Source organism: Apus apus, chromosome 12, assembly GCF_020740795.1.
Source record: "Apus apus isolate bApuApu2 chromosome 12, bApuApu2.pri.cur, whole genome shotgun sequence".
NCBI classification, from domain to species: Eukaryota; Metazoa; Chordata; class Aves; order Apodiformes; family Apodidae; genus Apus; species Apus apus.
In genome coordinates, this window is record NC_067293.1 from 9,103,023 (window position 1) to 9,123,390 (window position 20,368).

Below are 20,368 nucleotides of genomic sequence, written 5' to 3' on the forward strand. Positions count from 1 at the left end.
GTTAACATTTCACCTTGAAGGGTGGTTTCTGTTGGAGCTGTAGGGGTGGTAAAGCCATTTGCTTGACAAGCCTCTTGGTCAGTCCTATCCAGGTACTTTGCTTTTAAAATCTTGTTACTTAAGAGTGACACTGCAACCAGAGCAAAAGTCTCCAGCTTTTTGGGGGTGAGGCTGAGCAATGAGAGCTGTGCTACAACATTCCAGTCTAGGTGCTCATAGCCTTCTTCCAAAATCCTTTGTACAAACAAATTGAGATTGGGCAAGCACTTGGCTGGCATTGAGGTCTTTGCAGCTACAGCAACAAAAAGCATTTGGAAGAGGACATGGAGATGGTGAGACCCACCTTGAGGTTAAGCTCAGCCCTGAGTGGAGCCAGGGGTCCAGGTGCTTGAAGGCTGAGGAGCAGAGATAAGAACTTCCTGGTGTCAGAAGTAATTTTTGAAGAATAGAAATGAGTGAGTCCTGGCGTTTCAGGCTAGCATGGAACCAGTGGCTCAGGGGGCTTCAGTGAGAGGGGCCATATTTATTGGGGGTCAGCAAGGGTAAAAGTTTAGCTTTTGTTTCTAACATTCAAAGTGGGAGTCTGGTGAATTTTTAACTACAGGTTTTAAAAATGCGAGCACACCTGCAAGGGTTGTTTACTTGGCAAAGTATGATTTAATAACAGTTATTTCCAGGAGCACAACAAAATGTGTGGAATGGTTTGTTGGCGTGATAAACCCCTGTTCTCACTTTCTAATCTGGGCGTGAGCGACGTGCCTGTGTTTCAGTGCAAACAAAACTCTTGATTATAGCTTTGTATTTTTAGGGATGCTACAAACTGGGTGGAGGTGGCATTGAGAAGTTAACTGCCTGAATGTTTATCTGATGCTATAGCTCATTCCTGTCCTTTTTAAAAGTTACTAGTGTGTTCCTGACTCTGTATTTCACTATTTGAATAAATTATCCCATCTGTTAAGGCCTGGTTTTGCTTCGTGTGACTGATGGAACTCTCCAGTATTAGGTTTTAATTAGTTGTCATAGTATCAAAGCCGATGAATTTGGTTTGTGTGGGAAAAAAAAAGAACCTGGCAGTGAGCACCGGTGCTGACCTGGTGCTCCGTGCCCTGCCCCACGTGCCAGCAGTGATGTTCCCATTATTCCAATGGCCTGTGTGTGCTCCTGTGGCAGCCACCGGCCTGGAGAACAAAACCTGTCTGTCTGCTTTTCTAAGAGCTGAGAAGCAGGAAGGTAAATTCCCTCGCTCTCTCTTTCTCGATTCGTGTTCACAGTTATCGCACGAAGCCAAACGGATCCCAACAGTCGCTGTGCAAACAACCCCGGGAGCGCAGCCGCTCCCTGCCGGCAGCTGGCATCCCCCTGCAGGCAGCGTTCACCCGCTCCTTCTCCCTCGGGACGATTCCTTGGCCGGTTCCGGGATCTCTTTCACCAGAAACACCTTTTTTCCAGGACCCTGCTCCTGCCCCGAGGCCGGGACGGGGCAGCTCCTGCTGTGCTGACTGGCCGCTGCCTGCGTCTTTTCCCAGCTGACGTTAGCTAGTAGCGCTTTGATTTTCTTCGGAAGGACTGACGTGACGGAAAAGCGACCCGCCGCGCGGTTCAGCTCCCGCACGTCCTCCCGCCGGGCGGGGCGGGCCCGGCCGCCCCAGTGCGCATGCGCAGAGGCACCGCGTTGCCTGCTGGGAGCTGTAGTCCCCGCCCGCCCCGGTGACGCTGTGCGCGTTCGGTTGCCATGGAGCGGCGCGACAGGCCGTAAAGCGTGCGGCGCTTCCGGCGGGCGCGGAGGGGAGGGAGGGCGGGCCGGGAGCCTCGTGTGAGGGAGCGCCGAGGCCGCGGTGTCCGCGCCGCCGGCCCCACGCCCGGCACAAGGCACTTGCCCGTCCGGCGCCCACCGCCCCCAGGATGTTCAAGAAGTGAGTGAGGCCGGACTCGCCGCTCCCGTCGGACCGGGGCTTGGGGGGCGGTCGGAGAGGGGGGGAAAGGGGGCTGAGGCGGGCTCGGCCCTGCTCACCTGGGCTCGGCCCTGCTCACCTGGGCTCGGCCCCGCTCACCTGGGCTCGGCGTGGCCGGGCCCGTCTGCGGGCCGGGGCCGGGGCAGCGGCCGACCCCGCTGCCCCCGCGGCTGCCTGGGCCTGCCTGGGCGCAGGATCCCCTCGGGCCATGGGCAGCCCCCTGGGGCGCGCTGGGCTGGGCTGCTGGGCACTTGGTTGTTACCAGGAAAAAAAAAAAATAGCTAAAATGTAAGCTGAGTCATTACCTTGTCTGAACTTTGGGGTGGTACAAAGTGCCGTTGATATGTCCGTGGTAAAGGTGAAGGGCTCTTTATGAATACATCTGAACAGGGCCATAGGTGTCATACGAGCTTCAAATGAAATCCTGCTGTGTGCCAGGGTGTATCTGTGGGACCACACGCATGTTTCATGCGTGTAAACAAAGTGTAGGATCAAAGGTAGCCTACCAGTGGGAACCCCCTTTCCCTCCCCTGGCCCAGTGTTTTCAGGGGATACATTTAAGCCTCAGGAAATCCTAAGCTTGAAGGTTGGACAGATGTGGGACTGCTAAAGTGTTATGGAGAATCTTTAAACATTTCTGAAGAATGTTGCTGAGATATTACATCTTTGGGGCAGCAAATCGTGCATTTCTGAAATACTTTCTTTCACTCCTGTGATAGATTTGATGAAAAGGAGAATGTATCAAACTGCATCCAGCTGAAAACTTCAGTTATTAAAGGTATTAAGAATCAGCTGATAGACCAGTTCCCTGTTATTGAACCATGGCTAAACCAAATTATGCCAAAGAAGGACCCAGTCAAAATTGTAAGATGGTAAGTTAATTTTCTCCCAACTTTTGCTTCCAAAGTGATAGGATTGCTTCCTTCACGTGCTTATTTTGTGTAGTAGATCAGCTTGGTGCTTTTGAAAAGCATTTAATTTCTTACAGATAACAGTCCATATTATGCCTAGACCTGAAAGTTTGCCTGTGATCACATGCTTGAAGGTGTGCTGGTGGGTGCTTAAGGAACACAAAGATGCTGCCTGCTGGGGAAGGTGCAGCATCCTCAGGGACACTCCAGGGATCAGCCTGTTGTTGAAGGGAAGCATTCAGTGTGATGGATATAGAAGCTGAAACTCCTTTGAATAGCATTTCTTACTGTCTTTGGGCTTCTGTAAATGATCTGGATTATTTTCTTTTTTTGTTTTTTTGCATAGAGGGTAGTGTTTTTTCCTGATTCTTTCTCCTTGTCCACACTGTGTATTGCATTTAAAAAAAACCCTGAAGAAAAGCAGTTTGTGAACAGATGAATGTTTGTATACTTTTTTTCCTATTTTGAAAGGGGAAGAAAGGTGTTGAAAAACAAGCCATACAAAATTTAATATTGTTAGTTTTAAATTTTTTTGCTAATTGACTGTTTTAATTCTCAGATGCCAAGATAGGCCAGACTCTGCGAAGTGAAATATTTCATTTTGTCTGTAAAAAAATTAAGTAGCTATTGGAATAAGTTTTTCTCTTTAATTTTGCAGCCATGAACATATAGAAATCCTCACTGTGAATGGGGAGTTGCTGTTCTTCAGACAAAGAGAAGGGATTTTCTACCCAACACTAAGGTTGCTTCACAAATGTGAGTTTCCTGAGGATGGTAGTGGTGGGGAGAGAGGGGTGATGATATTCCACAAGACTTCTTCCTCTAGATCCAAATTAAAAAGAACTTACTACTTAGATGCATATATATATTCCAGAATAGATCTTAAGAGATCCAGCTACCTTCTCAACTGTAATTTGTTGCTTTGCTACTTCAGGTGCCCATATGGATTGCTTCCCCATAATTATTGCAGTGCTATATGTTAAGCAAGCTGAATTTAGATTTCTAAGAATTAAATTGTGCAGAGATCTGCAAAAAGTATTGAGAGGTTTGCCTAGGACAGAGATTTAGGCAAACTTCCTATTGTTGGCCTCAATCTTTGTTCTTTCAATACTTCCTTTAAGCCCTTTTTGCTTCCTTCCAAGTATTTGTAAGTTCTTACTAGAAAAGTACTCTTTAATAATGAGTTTAGTGGTGTGATGTGTACTTGTCTCCTGTAAGAACTGATGCTTCATGCTTTTTACTTTTTGCAGCTTGCTCTCTTGCAATATTTTTCTTGCTGTTTTCACTGTTCTGGTTGATTGCATTACTCTGATTTGGATGAGCACAGGTATCTCTAAGAAGGTTATTCAGTCAAATCTTAATGTTTGAAATACTTCAAGAAGATGTGTGTGCTTGAGGGATGGTTTGGAGAGCTGACAGCCTTCATGGATTTTGTCCATCTTGGCCTTTTTTGGTCCTGTTAACATGAAACTCTTTTCTTCTTCATGTAAGAGGTTGTTCACGTAATTTGAGGGTTTTAAGACCCCTTGTTTTTAAGACCTCTTAGTATGTGGGCACCTGTGTGATTTTTTTTTTTTTTTCATGGGGGTAACTCGTTACACTGGTTACTCAGTGTGTGGGATATGAATGTGCAGGAGGCACAGGCCTAGTGTTGGATTCCTTTGGTTCAGGTAGAAGGAGAGCTCTGGGACATCAGGACTTGTGTCCTTCTGGGACAGCGCAGCCCAGCAGGAGCTCTGGTCACTGTTTCTCAAGCTTCCTACCCCTGCAGCACACTCTGTATCTAATTGTCCCATCTAAACTGATTGAATGCATTATCCATGTTGTCATCTTACTGTATGAATTGTAATGCTGTATCTTTCCCCTCCTAGACCCATTTATTCTACCACATCAGCAGGTTGATAAAGGCGCCATTAAATTTGTACTAAGTGGAGCTAATATAATGTGCCCTGGCCTGACATCTCCTGGAGCAAAACTTTACCCTGCTGCTGTTGATACTGTTGTTGTATCCTTCTTTAACTGTGAATTACTGCTTGCTGTGAGATGAGTTAAGTTTCTGTTGTGTTCTCAGTTGATCACAAGCTGAGTTACTTTCGGTTTTAATGGTATTTCATGGAATAAATAGGAATATGAAAAAAGCTGCAGAGGTTCAGATGCTATTTGGCATAGTTTAAATTTATTTTGAATTTTTTTTTTACCTGATGTGATGTTTCAAAACAAATAACTTCCTGCTGTGCTTTTGGGTGATATCTAACTGATAAGTGGAGCTCCTTTCTGATGTATGCAGAGCTGTAAAAATAGATGAAGTACAGTGTAATTTGCTCTGTCTCCGTGATCAGTCCTGAATCTCCTGCAGTTACAGAAGAACTCGCTCCTGTTCCTAGGAAATTTGGAAAGATGTTTCAGCTTTGTTCAGATGTTACAGCTTTGCTGTAGTCAGGACTTCTCTATGTGTCTGATGAAGTTAGCATATGTAAAATGAGGAAAGTATGTTAATTCACTCCTGCTCCTTGTATTACTGAGAAAGGAACTCTGAGCAAATACAGCACTAATAATACCAAGCTGTCCTGCTGTTGTTAATGCTATAGGAAAAGCTCAGCAATTAGCAACACATATTACTGAGCTTTAAAAAGAACGTCTGATTTCAGCACATGTATTTTTTTTTTTTTAGATATGTGCCTCAATTATTCAGTACCTAGGAATTTAAAATGACCTCAAAAACGTGCGGTTTTGTTGCAGAGCGGGCGAGATTTATCTCTGGGTTAGGCACAAAGGAAGAAATGAAGTGTAGTGCTGGGAGATCTTTCTCTGCACTTGCTGTTCCAAGTTCATAAATACATGCTTTGTTCTACACACTGTGATTCAATTGTTAAATACAGTGCATTGTTTTGTTTATCTTTAAGAGCTAGAGCTCTAAAATTACTGAAAGGGTAAAAGTTCAACATGGTGTTTTTAAATTTTCTGGAAAGTAATTTCCTTATATTGCTTTTACTTTTCTGAAATAGTTTTAAAAAAACTGTTTTCCTTAGTGGTAATTTGTAGGCGATAATGGCAGAGGGAAAACAACATGCATTATGTGTGGGAGTAATGAAGATGTCAGCTGAGGACATGTAAGTGTTTTAAAAATTGAAATATAATCTATCCCACATCATTCCTATGTTAGCTTGGAATATAAGCCCCACTGTCAGGGTTACTGTGTTCTTGTAGTTTGTCATTCAAGTACAGCATTTCTTAAGATTCTGTTTTGTTAATTAAAATTCAGGGAAATAAGAGGAGGCAGGGAACATCTTCCCCATTTATTTGTTTACTACAGGAAATAAAAATAGTTCTTTGCATGTGGATTTTAAGATGCACAACATTAGAACTGGTGCTCAATGTTTGTATTTTTTGCTCTCTGCTCGTACTTCTTCAAAGTTCTTGCTGAGCAAGTAAATACTTGTGTAGAGTACTTACTACCTGGGCTGGTCAAGAGATGTAATTTGGATTTGAGGGGGTTGAAAATGTTGAAGTGATTTTTGTTTGCAGGGACAGCAGAGACTGTGGTCTTGCTGGTACTGGGTTGACCAGCTGGGCTTTCCTCTGTGGAAAAGGGGAGGTAGTTTTTCTTTGTACCCACATGCAGGGTTCCTGCTTGATGTGCTTACCAGCTTCGCTGAGCTGCTTGTGAAGTGTACAGAATAAACATCAACTGGGAACTAGTTGAGAAGGAAAAGAGAGAAAATGCAAATGAATGTTAGTTGTTCTCAGCATTCAGATAGTGCTAATTAAAAGTGGCTAAACCACTTTGTCACTTTAAGTCCTATGATGTCTTGCAGCAGGATGTAAGATGCACCCGGCAGGTTTGGGCTGTGTTGCTTCCAGCCCGGTCTAGCACTTGTGTGGGTGAGGGAGCTGATTTTGATGAAAACAAGTCACTCTTCATGGGGATAATTCTCAGCAGGATCATTTTCTATGCTGGGTCACTCTCTGGTCCTGAGTTGAGAGGTGGGAACGTGTTAAAGAGGACAGAGATGAAGTGGGGCTGCAGCAACCTGGATTTGCACCTGCAGTAGCTGTTGAGGAGTTACATTCCTCAGGATTTCTCAGTGCCTTCAAAAGACTCCAAGAGTAGGTGGAAAGGATAGCTACTTTTGTCCCAGTCCTACATCTGCTGTGATCTGTTGTGATCACTGCAAACCAAGATTAGGTATTCCTAATCCTAACTTCAGCAGCCTTGCAGCTGTATGTCCTGTTCCTGTGAGAACCAGAGAGGAAACTGAAGTGATACTGATCCGTGCAGCCTGTTAGCATGAGTTTTTGTGATATATTGTTTGAAACAAAGTTATGAAACAGTGTGGTATCAGTCACTTGGTGTGATTGTGGTACACAATGTGTTAATGCTAGTAACAGCAGTATTTTCCTTCCTGGTTACTTTTGGGCAAGTTGTATAAGCAATGGAACACTGAGTATAAATTCAGTAATTATATTATCCAGAGGAGATTTGCTTGTTTATTATGGCAAAACTAGAGTCTGTGGAATAATATACTGGAAAAAAGGTGAACGCAAATCCAATGCAGATCCACAAAACAACCATTTTTAAAAGATGACATAACTCAAAAGATAGAGAAGGGTAGTCTGTCTGAAACATTCTGCAAGTTCTTGGTACATAAATTTTGCATTTACAGCTCTTTATTGAGCAGGCAGATGCCTTGACCTGATTGTGTCAGTGGTGCACTTGGAAGGACAATTGTCAAATTCCACATTCCAGCCATGTGCCACCAGCTCCTGTTCTAGGAGAGGGAGAGTCACAACTGTTGGGCTACTTTGATAGAAAAACACTAACATTAGGAAAAGTAGCAGAAGTGCTGTCTGAAGAGCTGCCTCTTGCAAAGTAGTTAAAAATACTGTGGACAGTTGTTGACAAAACACAGAAGGCAAATATGCTCATCTCACATTCAGCAATGTGGCAGCCTGTAATAACAAATACTGTCTCTTGTCCACCTGCTGTTGTTTATGACTTTGTGTGTGATAGCTTCTGGAACTGCTGAGAAGTATTGCACCTTCTACTTTCACTATTTTATGTTGTGTACTGCTCTAATATTTACCTTAGCTAATACTTCTGTACCTTTTTCCTCCTTCTGCAGTGAGAAGGTCAACAAAGGGATTGGTATCGAAAATATCCACTATTTAAATGATGGCCTTTGGCATATGAAGACATACAAGTGAAACACAAGGAACCATGTTACTCCAAAGGAATGCACTTAGATTAAATGTGGACTGCTTTGTAATTCCTTGTTTTTAATGTGACTGAATGTACAAATTATTTTGTTCTGTGGCTATGCTAAATAAATCAAGTGAATGCGAAAGTACTGTTAGGCTACAATAGTTTTCTAAATTTCTTTTTATTACAGTTCTTTTGTCTTAAACCCAAGTCTTCAGTGACTGAAGATATCTGGTGGAAAGATCCTGTATGGACTGAGAGTAGACTATTTGAAACAAAAAGGAGGAAAATGCCAGAAATGTTTACATTTTTATGCTCTTCTAAAAGAGTAATACAAAGTGTATGTGAAATATAATTAATACAGTTTGTAAAACCTCTGAAACATTTCAGATTTTTTTCTTCTGATTAACATCTTCTTACGTCTACTTGTTTTGGAATGTGGAAAAATCAGTTTTTCTGACATTTATTTTTTAATTTATTAACAGCATTAACTTCAGTGTTTTACTTAAGGATTTTCTGTTTTTAAAATGCATATATCTGTATAGTATTTACAAACTTAAACTGGTATGTGGACTAGAAATTCATTTATGCTAGTTCATATCTGAAGAATATACCTATGTTCAGATTTCTACCTGCCAACACTGTTTGATATCACTCTCCTTATAGTGGAGTTTAGAGTCATGGTTGGCAGACTCCAAACAGAGTCTGTGCCAGCTCGGTGCCTGATCCTCTACTCCCTCTTTGCTGCCTTATTTTTAGAAGCAGAAACAAAGTCGCTGTTTAGCAAAAGCACGATAGCAGAAGGTGGTTATCAGTGTAGCCAGAAGTGACTTCCTGAGGTGGAACTGCAGAAGAGCTCTCAGCTTGTGCACACTGCCACATGTCTGTACACCTACAGAATGAGTTGAAGAGCACTGTGTATTTGTCTGGATAATCCAACTCTGTTCAACCACTGCATACCCAAAGCTATGCCTATGGGAAACAGCCTGTGCCATGGAATCCTGTAATAAACTAAGGAAACTTTAAGGTCTACCACTCATAACTCTTTTTGTCTCTGGAAGCATTTATTAATGTTTCAAGTCTAAGCTTTAACACATTTTATAATGGCAGAATGTAATTTTGTATGCAAATACCTTGTCTTGGTGCTGTTCTGCATGTTTGATTTCCCCACTCTGGGGCCTTTACGGAAGATTTGGCAGAGGTCTTCTCCATCAGATTCTGAAGTCAAATTAAGACATGGGAGATGGAGCGTGTTACCTAATATGTGCTAATTTTAAGTTTCTCCTATTATTTACAAAATGTACTTTTGGAAATGAAAGGATAAATCTGCAACTATTAATGTAGGAAGACAAGGTGATTACAGCAGTGTTGCAGAAAAAAGTTTGGTCAAATTTCAGACCTTCCCTTTAGAATGCAAATGGGCATTTTTATGCATCTTAAAGACTACTATAAATGTACTAATGTCTTCTTAGTGCCATGAAGAATCTTGTTTGTGCTTCAGTGGTTCTTTTTTTTTTGCATAAAATGAGCTAGTCTGGAGTTCTGTGGCTTGCTTTTTTCCCTTCCATCTTGTTTCCTCCTGTCATGTTACAGTACCTGTCAAATGGGTGATCAGTGATACTTGTTCTGGTTTGAATTGTTAATTTCCAGTCTATTTTCTTGACTTGTCTCATGACTGCTGTTGCTGCAGTGGGGTCGGAACTGTCTTTAACATCAGAAACACCACTGAAATGAAAATGTTACTTTTTTTTGTCTGGCTTTGTCAGATCTAACCTTTAAAAATGATGCTGTGAGAAGATACCAGTTAAATAATGCTTAATTCATTTGTATATGAATAGAGCAAGATGTCAAAAATACTAACTTAAGTTTTATCTAGGTTTTGACAGCAATCATGGACATGTTTGTCTTGCTATGTCAGCTGAGCTTAGACTGACAGGGAGGGGAGAAAGTGCAAAAGCTTAGAGAAGGTGGTGAGACAAGGTGCAGTTCCTGAAACAGCTGAGCTGTGGGAGCTTGTTTGAGGGTCTGAGCAGTTGTCCTCCCAGTTTTGTCAAAAATGAAGGACCTGATGCTTAAAACAAAATATGTGGATATTGTCATCAGCTCTGAAGCAGCAGGATAAGATACTACAAAGAAAGGTGAAGTAACACACTGTGCTCCAAGGTCTTTTATGGACACCAGTACCACCCAAGCCTGTGGTGGTGCTAGATGTGGTACCTTCCTCAAGTTCTGAAACATTCAGGTTAGTGAATTCTAAATGGAGTAAATCCCAAAGTACTGTTTGTTTTTCCCCCTGCAAGGGAGTGTAACTTACATAAAGTTGGTAACATGTATAAAGCTGACTGTAAGCCCTCCCCAAGCCAAAAAGCAACAATACCAAAAACCATGGCACAGTCCACCCCTCCCAAACCAGATTTGCATAATATTCCAAGAAAGGTTGGGTGTGCAAACACGTTGCTTTCTCTGCATCTTGATAGTAAAATCCCTGCAAATCATCTACACTACATGTGTACTGGTAGATAACCAACTTCCTTGTAAATAGCACCACTTACAGGAATGCAAGTAATACAGAACCTTTGTTCTAATATTTAAATATGAAGTGAAATTTTAAATGGGCAATTACTTTTGTACTGACAGGCTACCTGACCATATTAATTCTTACTCAAATACAGTTATCTCCTTCTTTTGTCTACATAGAAAGGGCAGTCCCAACAGTCAACATTACTATGCTGTAACTTCCTAACAGATCTCTGTTCTTCAGCTTGCTTTCTGCTAACTCCCTACTGTGCTAGGAGGCTGTACATAAGCGACAGGTGCTGCATGAACAGCAGAGCTCAAGCTCTTGTGTAATTGAGTGCAAAGGAAATAGATGAAAGTTGGTCTTTGAGTCTAGTCAGTTTTATTAGTACCTTTTACAAAGATAGAAAGACATTCTAGAAATGCCTGGAAGAACCAAAAAAATCAAAATCTTGCAAAAATATATTTGTAATAGTAGACTAAAGTTAGTTTGAATTTTCATTAATAAATATTTACATGTAAAAACCCCCCATATAAATTTAGTTTCCTTTTATCATAAACATTAGCAACTTCAACATTTCATTCCAGCACTGTCAAAAGCCAGAAGCATTTCTGTATAAAAGATATAGAAAAGAGTTCTCCTTCCACTTTTAAAATGTGAGCTTTACCAAACCTCAATGTGCAAAAAAAATTCATAGCTGTACACCAGGAACACCAGATACAAGGATCCAACCTCTCTGAAGGGCAGTCAATCGTTGTCTGAGCCTTCAGGTGGAAGGAAGACAAGGGCATCATTGTATGTGTGGCCGTAGGGTCTCAGCCTGTAAACACCAAACATCATCACGTGCATGTGGTTGGGGGCCAGTCTGCTGAAGGTGATGGCCATGTCGGAGCAGCAGCCGTCCACCACCTGATCAGGGTGATTGGACATGGCTTCCTTAATGAGGGCACTGACTGATTTAGTGTTGAAGACATCTTTTCCTTCTGAATCTTCTGCATTTTCAGCAAACACTCCGGTGTACTTCAGGCAGATTGCTAGCTGCTTGTCCTCAGCAAGTTTCCAAATCATACCTCCCTGCTCTGGGCACTTGTCAGTGTCTTCAAAAACACGTGAGAGTCGTCTTAGTGATTCAATGCTTAGGACGATTCCTCCCTCACCATCTACATACTCAAGGTCACCAGATTTCACAGTGTGGCCTATATAAAAAGGCTGTGAGGGGTCTTTTTTCAGTAAGAAATACTTGAGATTTTCAATAATAGCGAACGTTGTTGGATATGCAAGGAAGAACCAGTTGAATTCATCTTTATAGCGTTCATAGGTTATCTTGTAAGCTTTTCTCATCATCACCCACATATCGTTTGTGTTGAGGGCTACAGAATCAAACACTTTGACTTTTTCAGAGCTGTAGAATTCTGCCTTGTCACAGTGCTTGCTCCATGTCTCTTTCACTGCAGCCCAGTGCCCCAGATCTTTTGGCTTCACAAGGATGATACAATACACACGGATACTCTTACTAAGCTCCATGCGTTCAGCTTCCGAAAGGTTTAAGACCTCTTCTTTTTTGGGAGCTTGGATGTGATGGTGCTCGTGGTGATGTGATTTAGTCCCCTGGCCCACCTTAATGTGTCCAAGGAGTGTCACCAGCATGCAGAATGCTCCTCCGAGCACCACACCCTTCATGAAGGAGGTGCCTTCAGAAATCATTTTTCCTAGAAAGGAGAGAGAACTGTGAGAACCTACAGGAATATAAATTTACTGCTGCAGATTCCCTCCAAAAGGGCAACTGAAGCTGGTGAAGAGTCTGGAGCACAAGTCTTACAAGGAGTGGGGTTGCTTAACCTGGGGAAAAGGAGGCTGAGAGGCTGACCTTACTGCTCTCTACAACTACCTAAAGGAGGTTGTTGTGAGGTGGGTGTTGGCCTCTTCTCGCTAGTGACAACCGACAGACCAAGAGGAAATGGACTCAACTTGTCCAGGGCAGGTTTAGATTGGATGTTAGTGCCAGGCACTGTGTCACCATTGGACTCAAACCAGGCCACGCTGTCCCAGGAAAGTGGAGTCACCACCCCTGGAAGGATTTAGAAGAAATGTCGATGTGGTGCTGAGGGGCTTCGTCTAGCGGCGGCCTTGGCGGTGCTGGGTTAACGGTTGGACTCGATGATCTTAGAGGTCTTTTCAACCAAAACGAGTCTATCATTCTAGCTCTAATACATTCTCCAGTTTCTAAACCTGGCCGCGGGCCCCTGACCCCACGCACCGGGGCACAGCCGGAAGGCAGAGCGCCGGCCGGCTGCGCTCCCGCCGCCACTAACGCTACGACAGACCCCGGCCCCGCTTCGCCGCCTGCCCGCAGGGCCCCCGCCCCGCAGCTGCTCGGCGCGAACCCCGCAGCCCCCCGCACCGAGACGCTGCTCCCCGCCGCCCCCCGGGGCTCCGACCGCGACCCCCGCCGAGGCGGCCCGGCCCTCCGCCGCAGCCCCCCGGGGACGCGCGGAGCTCCCGGGGAGCCTCGCGACCCGCAGGACCCGCTCCCGCCTCGCTCTCCCCGCGCAGCCCCGCTGACCGAACCCGCCCGCCTCTTACCGGTGCCACCAGAGCCCCCCGCGCCCGCACACCGGTCCCCGCGCGCCCGGCGCCTGCCAGCGCAGCCCCGCCCGGCACGCGCGGCCCCGCCCCGCCGGAAGCGCCGCGCCCGGCCCTTCTAGGCGCGGCTGCGCGGGGGCGCCGCCTGCCGGCGCGGACGCCCAATCGCCAGCCCCGCGCGAGCCCCTCGCGAGCCCCGCGCGAGCCCCTCGCGAACCCCGGTGCCCCTCACGAGCCCCTCACGAGCCCCGCGCGAGCCCCGCTGCCCTCCGCCCCCCCCGCGGGATCCCGCCGCGGCCGCGCTCGCCGGGCGGCTGAGGAGGAAAGCCCCGGTACGGGCGGGGCGCCCCGGGCGTTCGCCGGGCGGCGGGGCCCTGTGGCCCCGGGGGCGGCGGGCAGGCGGGGCGGGGCGGGGCGGCGCTGCCGTCTGGCGGGAAGGGCCGTTGGCGGCTCCCGCTGCCAGCGCGTCCCGCGGGGCTGCGGGGAAGGGCGCGGGCGCTGCTGCCCGGGCCGAGGCGGGCGGAGGCCGCTCACCGTCCGGTTTGCTATATCCACCGGGATCTCTCGCTGTGAACGTATTTACGTGGCCAGCGCGGACAGCGTTTTAAGTTTCTAGGACGAACTCGCTGCTTTTTAAATCAGAAGGTACAGGAATGGGGACAAGATGGTGAAGGCAAGGCAGGCCCGGCCTTAAATCATACCCAGAATCAAATCTGCTGCCACCGATTGGATACACGGCCCTGAATTTCCAAACCAATACAATAAACAGTGCTGGAAACACAGTACATTTCACTTGTTTTCCTTTCCCCTGGCACAGAGCACAGCACGCATATGAGATTAGTTAATGCTTACAGAGTAAAGCCAAAACATTTCTTTACTAACGTAACTTTTTCTTTCCTTTAGTGATAATTCCTGAGCTCCAGACTGAAGGAAGTAGGTCAGGATCACTTCCTACACATCAGCTTCCAGGAGCTTAGGACTGACACCCGATTTGAAGGAGTATCGCTGGACAGTAGCTTGCTCCCTTTTTCCACCAGTCTCTTGGAAAAAAAAAAAAAAAAGGTTTTACATGTTTTATTTCTTTATTAGCTGATAGTGGCATATCCTTAGGCCCACACAGTAGTTAGGATAAAGTCCTATATAGGTTTTCCCTATATTGTAAAGTATGACCTGGTTGGCTAAACTTAGTGGGTTTTATTTAAGCCAATTTACAGCTGAGCTGCTCTGGATTCTCTGGTATCTGGCTGGGGTCCCCAGGTGCCCCAGTTACTCAGGTAAGGTTTTTTTAGGCTTGTGGCTGTACTGTGGACATCAAAGCTTAACAATGTTATTTTTGGCAGAAAGATCTGTAAGAACATGGATTGCTCAGTTCTTCTGGGCCTGGGGAACCACTGACTGTGGTTCAGGTAAAAATGTTAGAGAACAGTGATTTTAGCTGGATCACTGGACGTCCAGAATGGCTCCATTCGGTGGAACAAAACCCTAAACACTGTGGCAGAAAAAATGGTCAGTTTCTATGTTCAGGTAGTTCTGATACTTCATTAAGGGAATATCATTCACCCTATCTTTTCCCGCCTATCTGCTTTTAAGGTATGAATAGGTGGACATTAACGTTGTTATCACATACCAGAGACTGGAGGTCAGTTTTAGGTTGGTGTTACATATCTCCCATTTGGAGAATTAATTGTGGCTTTCAGGGCTTCAGCAGTTGCTTGATCATGTACTTTAAAGAGCTTCGAATGAGTTGCAACTCACTGCTTCAGCTGATGCTTCAACATGTTGTTTTCCTGCTTGACTTCAGTGAGGTTCTTCCGAAAGCTCTGGCAGAGTGACTAATGTAGCTACAGATCTTGATGTCACTGTAATATATTTTCAGCATTGCCTTTATCCAGCAGCTGATCAGTGAAGAAAAAGTTTAAGCAGCATGTAAATCATGCTATAAACCTGAAGAGACTCTTCTGGCATCTATGTTGCTTGAAATTGTTGCTTGGTGTGAAAAGGACTAAAACGGCAAAGTAATGTATAAGATCTCACAGCAGCCATTTTTAAGTGTTCTGGAGCTATGTTAGAGCTTTAGACACACATGTGCCCCTGTAAAACATTAATCTCAAATTACTACAAGAAACTGTTTTTAAGAACTGCAGGATGGAAGTGTTTGAAGTAATTCCACCATGGGCTGGGAACCAGTCAAATGCCATGACCAAGGAGAGGATAACCCTAAGATGGAAGTTGAATAAGGAAAGTCACATGGTAAAGATGGACCAGAAGAGCTAGCTCCTTGTAAGGTCACCACAAATGGCTGTGCATTAGTTTCGTATTAAAACATGAGTCATGTGTGCACACAGGATATTGGTCAGGTTTCAGCCTTGAGAACTGACTTGCGGTTCATTGAGATGTTCTTTAGCTGCAGCTTCACTCCTTACTTGCTACTGATAATTTGTACCGTCTCTACCACATTCTTAAAGAGTAGCAGCTTTGGAAACCTGCAGACCTGAGTCGGGATTTAAACTGCTACTGGAGCTGAACAGCTCCATGGCTCGTTGCTTGTCTTGACAGACAGCTGATCTCCTGCTGTGCTCTGTTTGTCTTTCCCTGCTGCCTGCAGCTGCATTGCCTTCTGATGCTCCTTCTTGCCTCTGAGGAATGACATTAAACATTATGTTCTCATTGTGTGGCCCAAAATGTCCATGAGAGATTGGCTATTATCAAAACATATTTGATAAGAACTTTGTTCCAATTAATGTGAAATGTTTCAGCTGACACATGCGTTGTAATCTTTTACAGTGACTGCTTGTTAATGATCATAAATGTCTGTTCACTCTCTTGGAAAGGGACTATCTGTTCCTCTGTTGAAGTGTGCAGCAGGGGCTGGGCTAGAGCAGGGCAGTGGCTTTCCAAATGGGTAACCAAAGCTAGAGGTGAGCTATTGTAGGTGTTTCTGGGCAGTTAAAACACTAGTTCTGCTATTGGTCATACAGAAAGAATCCCTAATCAGAAGATACTATTGAAATTATGAGAAATGCAGAGGTATGCTTGAACTGGGACAGCTGACTTTGTGGTCACATCACCCATATATTTATAATGCTGAAAATACTGGAAATAATACTTCCATTGTTCCATTCAGCCTAGAAAGTGTGTAATTGAAAAACACATCTGTTGAGATCCTCCATCCTATTGTTGGAAAAGGTTTGGGAATCCCTGATTCTACAGACATAAAATTGTGAGGTGAAGATTCTAGTTCACAGGTACATAAATGTAGATTTCTTCATTCACTTCACAGGGAGCTGCTCAGCTCCCTTTCTTTTGGGGGAGGATGGATTCTGGAGCCAAACTTTAGCGCCCTCTTCTGAAAATTTCGTGCTGCATCCTCTTCAGTTTCACACTCAAAATCTGGAATCTGGAAAGGTGAGGACTCTGTGGGTCTTTGTGCATCTTGAGCAAATGTGCACAGCCACATATGACACCCAGACTTTGTCACAGGGTTAGGCACTGGACAAAGAAAATAAGTTCTAAAGCCAACAAGAGAGACTGTTATATTTTGAATATAATTTCAAAACTCAGGTTCCCGTATTTACTTTGAAAAAGGGTTCTTTCCATTTGTTGGACACAATACTGGAATTACACTGTAGAGACTACATTTTATAGGAAATAATGCATAATCTTTTAGCCTTGAAATCTGTTAAATTGATTAACTATGTTAAACAATAGTTTTAAATCACTTTTCTCTCCTCTTTCATCCATGAGCACTGTCAAGGATGGGCTTGGCATTGAAATAGCTGTTATTTAAATGGTGCCCTCAAGCACAGGAAGACATATGAGAAGCAAAAGATGTGTGACTCCAAAATAACTTAGCAAGTTTGGACTGCTTTATACTTTCTTCAGTTTTTAATGTGTGTAGCTGAATGCAAACCCCATCTTATTATCTGGACATGCTAAATCAATCAAGTGAATGCTAATGACCCGCTAGCTCCAGCAATTCAGCTGGAATTGAACTAGCAGAGACAATGCCCAGAGCTGAGCTGACATCATTGTGAATGGCTCTGATGCACAAACACAACAGAAGGAGAACAGGAACTAGACATTTTAATGTCAACTCTTAGAAAAGGGAAAAAAAGAGTAATCATTGATCAAAGAGAAACAGTCAGGAAATAAAGGCAGAGGTAGAGAAATGTTATTTTTCAAGCTCCCAAAGGAAAAAAAAAGGGGAGATGAAAACAGAATTATATCAGAAAGAATGGATTCTTAGTAGTGCTTTAAAATGAAATGCATGAAACTATAAAGTGCTTTTGCTGCATCTTTAGGGACATTGCTTTTGTCAGTCTGAGGTTATTTGAAAAATGGCCTCTGCAGAAAATGATGGTCTCAAATTATGGTTTCAGGCTCAGATGGCACAGGTAAGAAGCACCATTGCGAGCAGCAGTGATGAGCAGCCCGATGGCACCCAGACAAGCCAGAGGGGGAACCTTGCTCTTTGGGCTCTGTCTGGACGGGATTTACGGGCAGTTTGTGGAGCATGAGCATGGGACTAAGTTTGTGTTTTGGTTTACAGGAGTTCTGGTCAAGTGCCTGAGAAAATTGTCTTTAGACATTGCCTCAGTTTGGTTACCTGCAACCTGGAGATACACAAAAGCTTCTGGCATGATATTTATTGTAAAAGAGGTTATAGTGAGTAAATAGTGTCTGTAGATAGAAATATGTGTGAAGTTCTATTGATGTTAGCCCACTAAGAAAAGAGGAGGAAGAGGAGGGATGGAAATAGCAGAGCATTTGACAGGCCTGAATGTCAGTAGCTTCCATGAGATGCTTTCTTGTCAAATGTTGACATCCCTTCATTTCACCAAGGAAGGTGAGGTTTTGAAGTGTCAGATTCTCCAAGCCGACATTTGCTTTCCTATACTGATGCTGGAATAGGAGACTCTTAAGCTGTATGTGCAGAGGCAAAGCGAAAATGTCATGTGTTTGCAGTGAACTGGATTTGTTCACAATGTTAGAGCAGCCGCTCAGGGCCCTGTACTGCAACCATACATCTATGATTTAGCAGAGAGGAGATGTACCATGAATGTTATATGCCTGGTCCTGGGGTGGGGAAAGAACTGCTTCATCCTTACCTGCTAGCTGAGGTAGACGACAGAGAGAGATTGTTCTGTGTGGGAGGGGATGCTGTTACTCTGGCAGATGTAGGAGCTTTATGCTTTCTGGTGATGCAGGGATGTGAGCAGTGCTTGTGTGAGCAGAGAGCAGCACGGACTGCAGGCAGAGTGTGTAGGGTCTGAGATTCCTGCATTTGAGATCCGTCAATGTGTCAGATTTCAGCCTCCTTCAAACACGTTGACAGTCCTGTGTTGTCTCACAGGGGCTCCGTTTGGCCAGTCCTAACGTGTGGGCTGGTGTCTTTCAGTCTGGTTTGTAAATAGTGGGCTGTAGAGTCCTGACTTGCACAGCCTTCTGTTACTGCAGCTACTGTGCTGCAGCTTTTTGCAGAGGCACTGCAGTCGACAGCTAAACCACATGCTCACGTGTGCTGCCTTTTATTGGCCTTTACGGATCCCTTTAACATAGACAAATCTGCAAAGGTGCCCCTGCTCCTTAGTGCTACAGTAGTATCTACAGTGTGCCAGAGGCTTAATCATATGGGAGGGGGCACTAGGAGAAAGGCACCTGAGGGATCTCTGATCCTACAACACTTGGTGCTGCTCCTGGCTCCTTGAATGCTGGCATTGAGGGATGCCAGTGGAGTGAAGCAAATATTGGTTCTGTTCACACCAGCTGTACATCCCAACAGTCCTTTGATGGCAGGGAGCAAGTTATTGCTACTGCTGTGGGGCAGCAGGTACAGATAAGATATCCCACTTCCTAATTCCCAAGGGAAAGAGGTCCTTGATGATAAATACAGTGGGGTCTGTTGAGGGAGGGGATGCTACATGCTGCATAGGCTTCTCTGTTCTCTCATTTCTGTAGAGCTTCCATGTACTTTATACTCACTATGTGGGACTTTTTTTTTTTTTTTTAAGTATGTGCAAAATCTAACATGATCATAATTCTGACATCATGCTCATAGTTTCAAATGTTGATATGCTGATATGTGGATAATGGTGTCCTAGTTGCCACTGATATCTAAACATCTACCTTAAGGTAGAATAATGCAGTAGCTGATTGTTACACCTTCTTTCATTTGAGCTTAATTTTGCTATCTCATTATTCTAACAAATTTTTCTTGAGAAAAAAATGATACCTGTTTGAGTCAGTTATATCAGTACAAGAGGCTGTGAAGCTGCTGTGAAGGAACAGAAAAATCTCTTTAGTGGTCTGAATTGTCAATAATGCACAGTATCTATTCACACTCCAAAGATTGAATTGAAAGTGATAATTATGTGCTGTTTTTGCTGCTTAAGTGGTTTAATGCCATTATGACTCTGCTACTTAATGGAAAAGCTTAGAATCAGACTAGCATGGGAATAGTAAAAATTTTAATGGATTTCTGCTCAAGTCATTCTTCCTATTAAAAAACAAACCCACCAAAATATGTAACTAGATCTTTGGATTCAATTATTAATCCTTTCTCCTAATTTGAAGAGCAAAATTACTGCTTAACAGCAGTTCTCTGAAACAGAATTTTAATGATACTAGTCATCTAGTTGAACATGATTTTTTCTGATCAGAACAAAGTTAGATGATTCTCAGTGCTGAAGCAGTTATAATTATTAATCCTAAGCAGTTAAAAAATATACTGTCAACAGCATGTCTTGAACTTGTGTCAAAGAAGCTGTCAGAATTATTTTGAATGGGCTCTCAAGTATTACCTGGCTTGTCTGCATGAGGAAAAGGCTTTGGAACATGGTAATTGGAATGGGATTCTAGAAATAATGTATAGGAAGAAAACTAAGCCATACACTTGGAAGGATTCTCATGGGCTGATGCTAACATTTTATAGTTCTAAAACAAATCCTATGGGCTTATTCATAGAGTTATTAGGGTTGGAAGAGACCTTCAAGATCATCAAGTCCAACCATAACCCAGCTATCAGAACCCGTTTCCTCCCGTCCTATCCCTAGTTACTTGGGAGAAGAGACCAACACTGACGTCTCTATAACCTCCCTTTGAGTAATTGTAGGGAGCAATAAGATCTCTCCTGAGCCTTCTCTTCTTCAGAGTAAACAACCCTAGCTCCCTCAGCCTCTCCTCATATGACATGCCCTTCAAACCC

General features: G+C 44.0%; 2 protein-coding genes across 2 annotated transcripts; one reads left to right on the forward strand and one right to left on the reverse strand.

Moving 5' to 3' along the window:
• Positions 1-1,772: 1,772 nt before the first annotated feature.
• On the forward strand, positions 1,773-8,211 carry MCTS1 (MCTS1 re-initiation and release factor). The gene is made up of 6 exons (XM_051630711.1): positions 1,773-1,913; positions 2,672-2,824; positions 3,522-3,619; positions 4,735-4,868; positions 5,906-5,973; positions 7,987-8,211. Exons 1-6 carry the CDS (start codon positions 1,903-1,905, stop codon positions 8,066-8,068), a joined length of 546 nt encoding a protein of 181 aa, XP_051486671.1. The 5' UTR covers positions 1,773-1,902; the 3' UTR covers positions 8,069-8,211.
• A 2,728-nt stretch (positions 8,212-10,939) lies between these two features.
• Positions 10,940-13,213, reverse strand: C1GALT1C1 (C1GALT1 specific chaperone 1). Its single transcript, XM_051630709.1, has 2 exons — positions 13,165-13,213; positions 10,940-12,290 (listed from the first exon to the last, which is right to left on the reverse strand). The coding sequence occupies exon 2, from the start codon at positions 12,283-12,285 to the stop codon at positions 11,329-11,331; it is 957 nt and encodes a 318-aa protein (XP_051486669.1). The 5' UTR covers positions 12,286-12,290; positions 13,165-13,213; the 3' UTR covers positions 10,940-11,328.
• Positions 13,214-20,368: the final 7,155 nt, after the last annotated feature.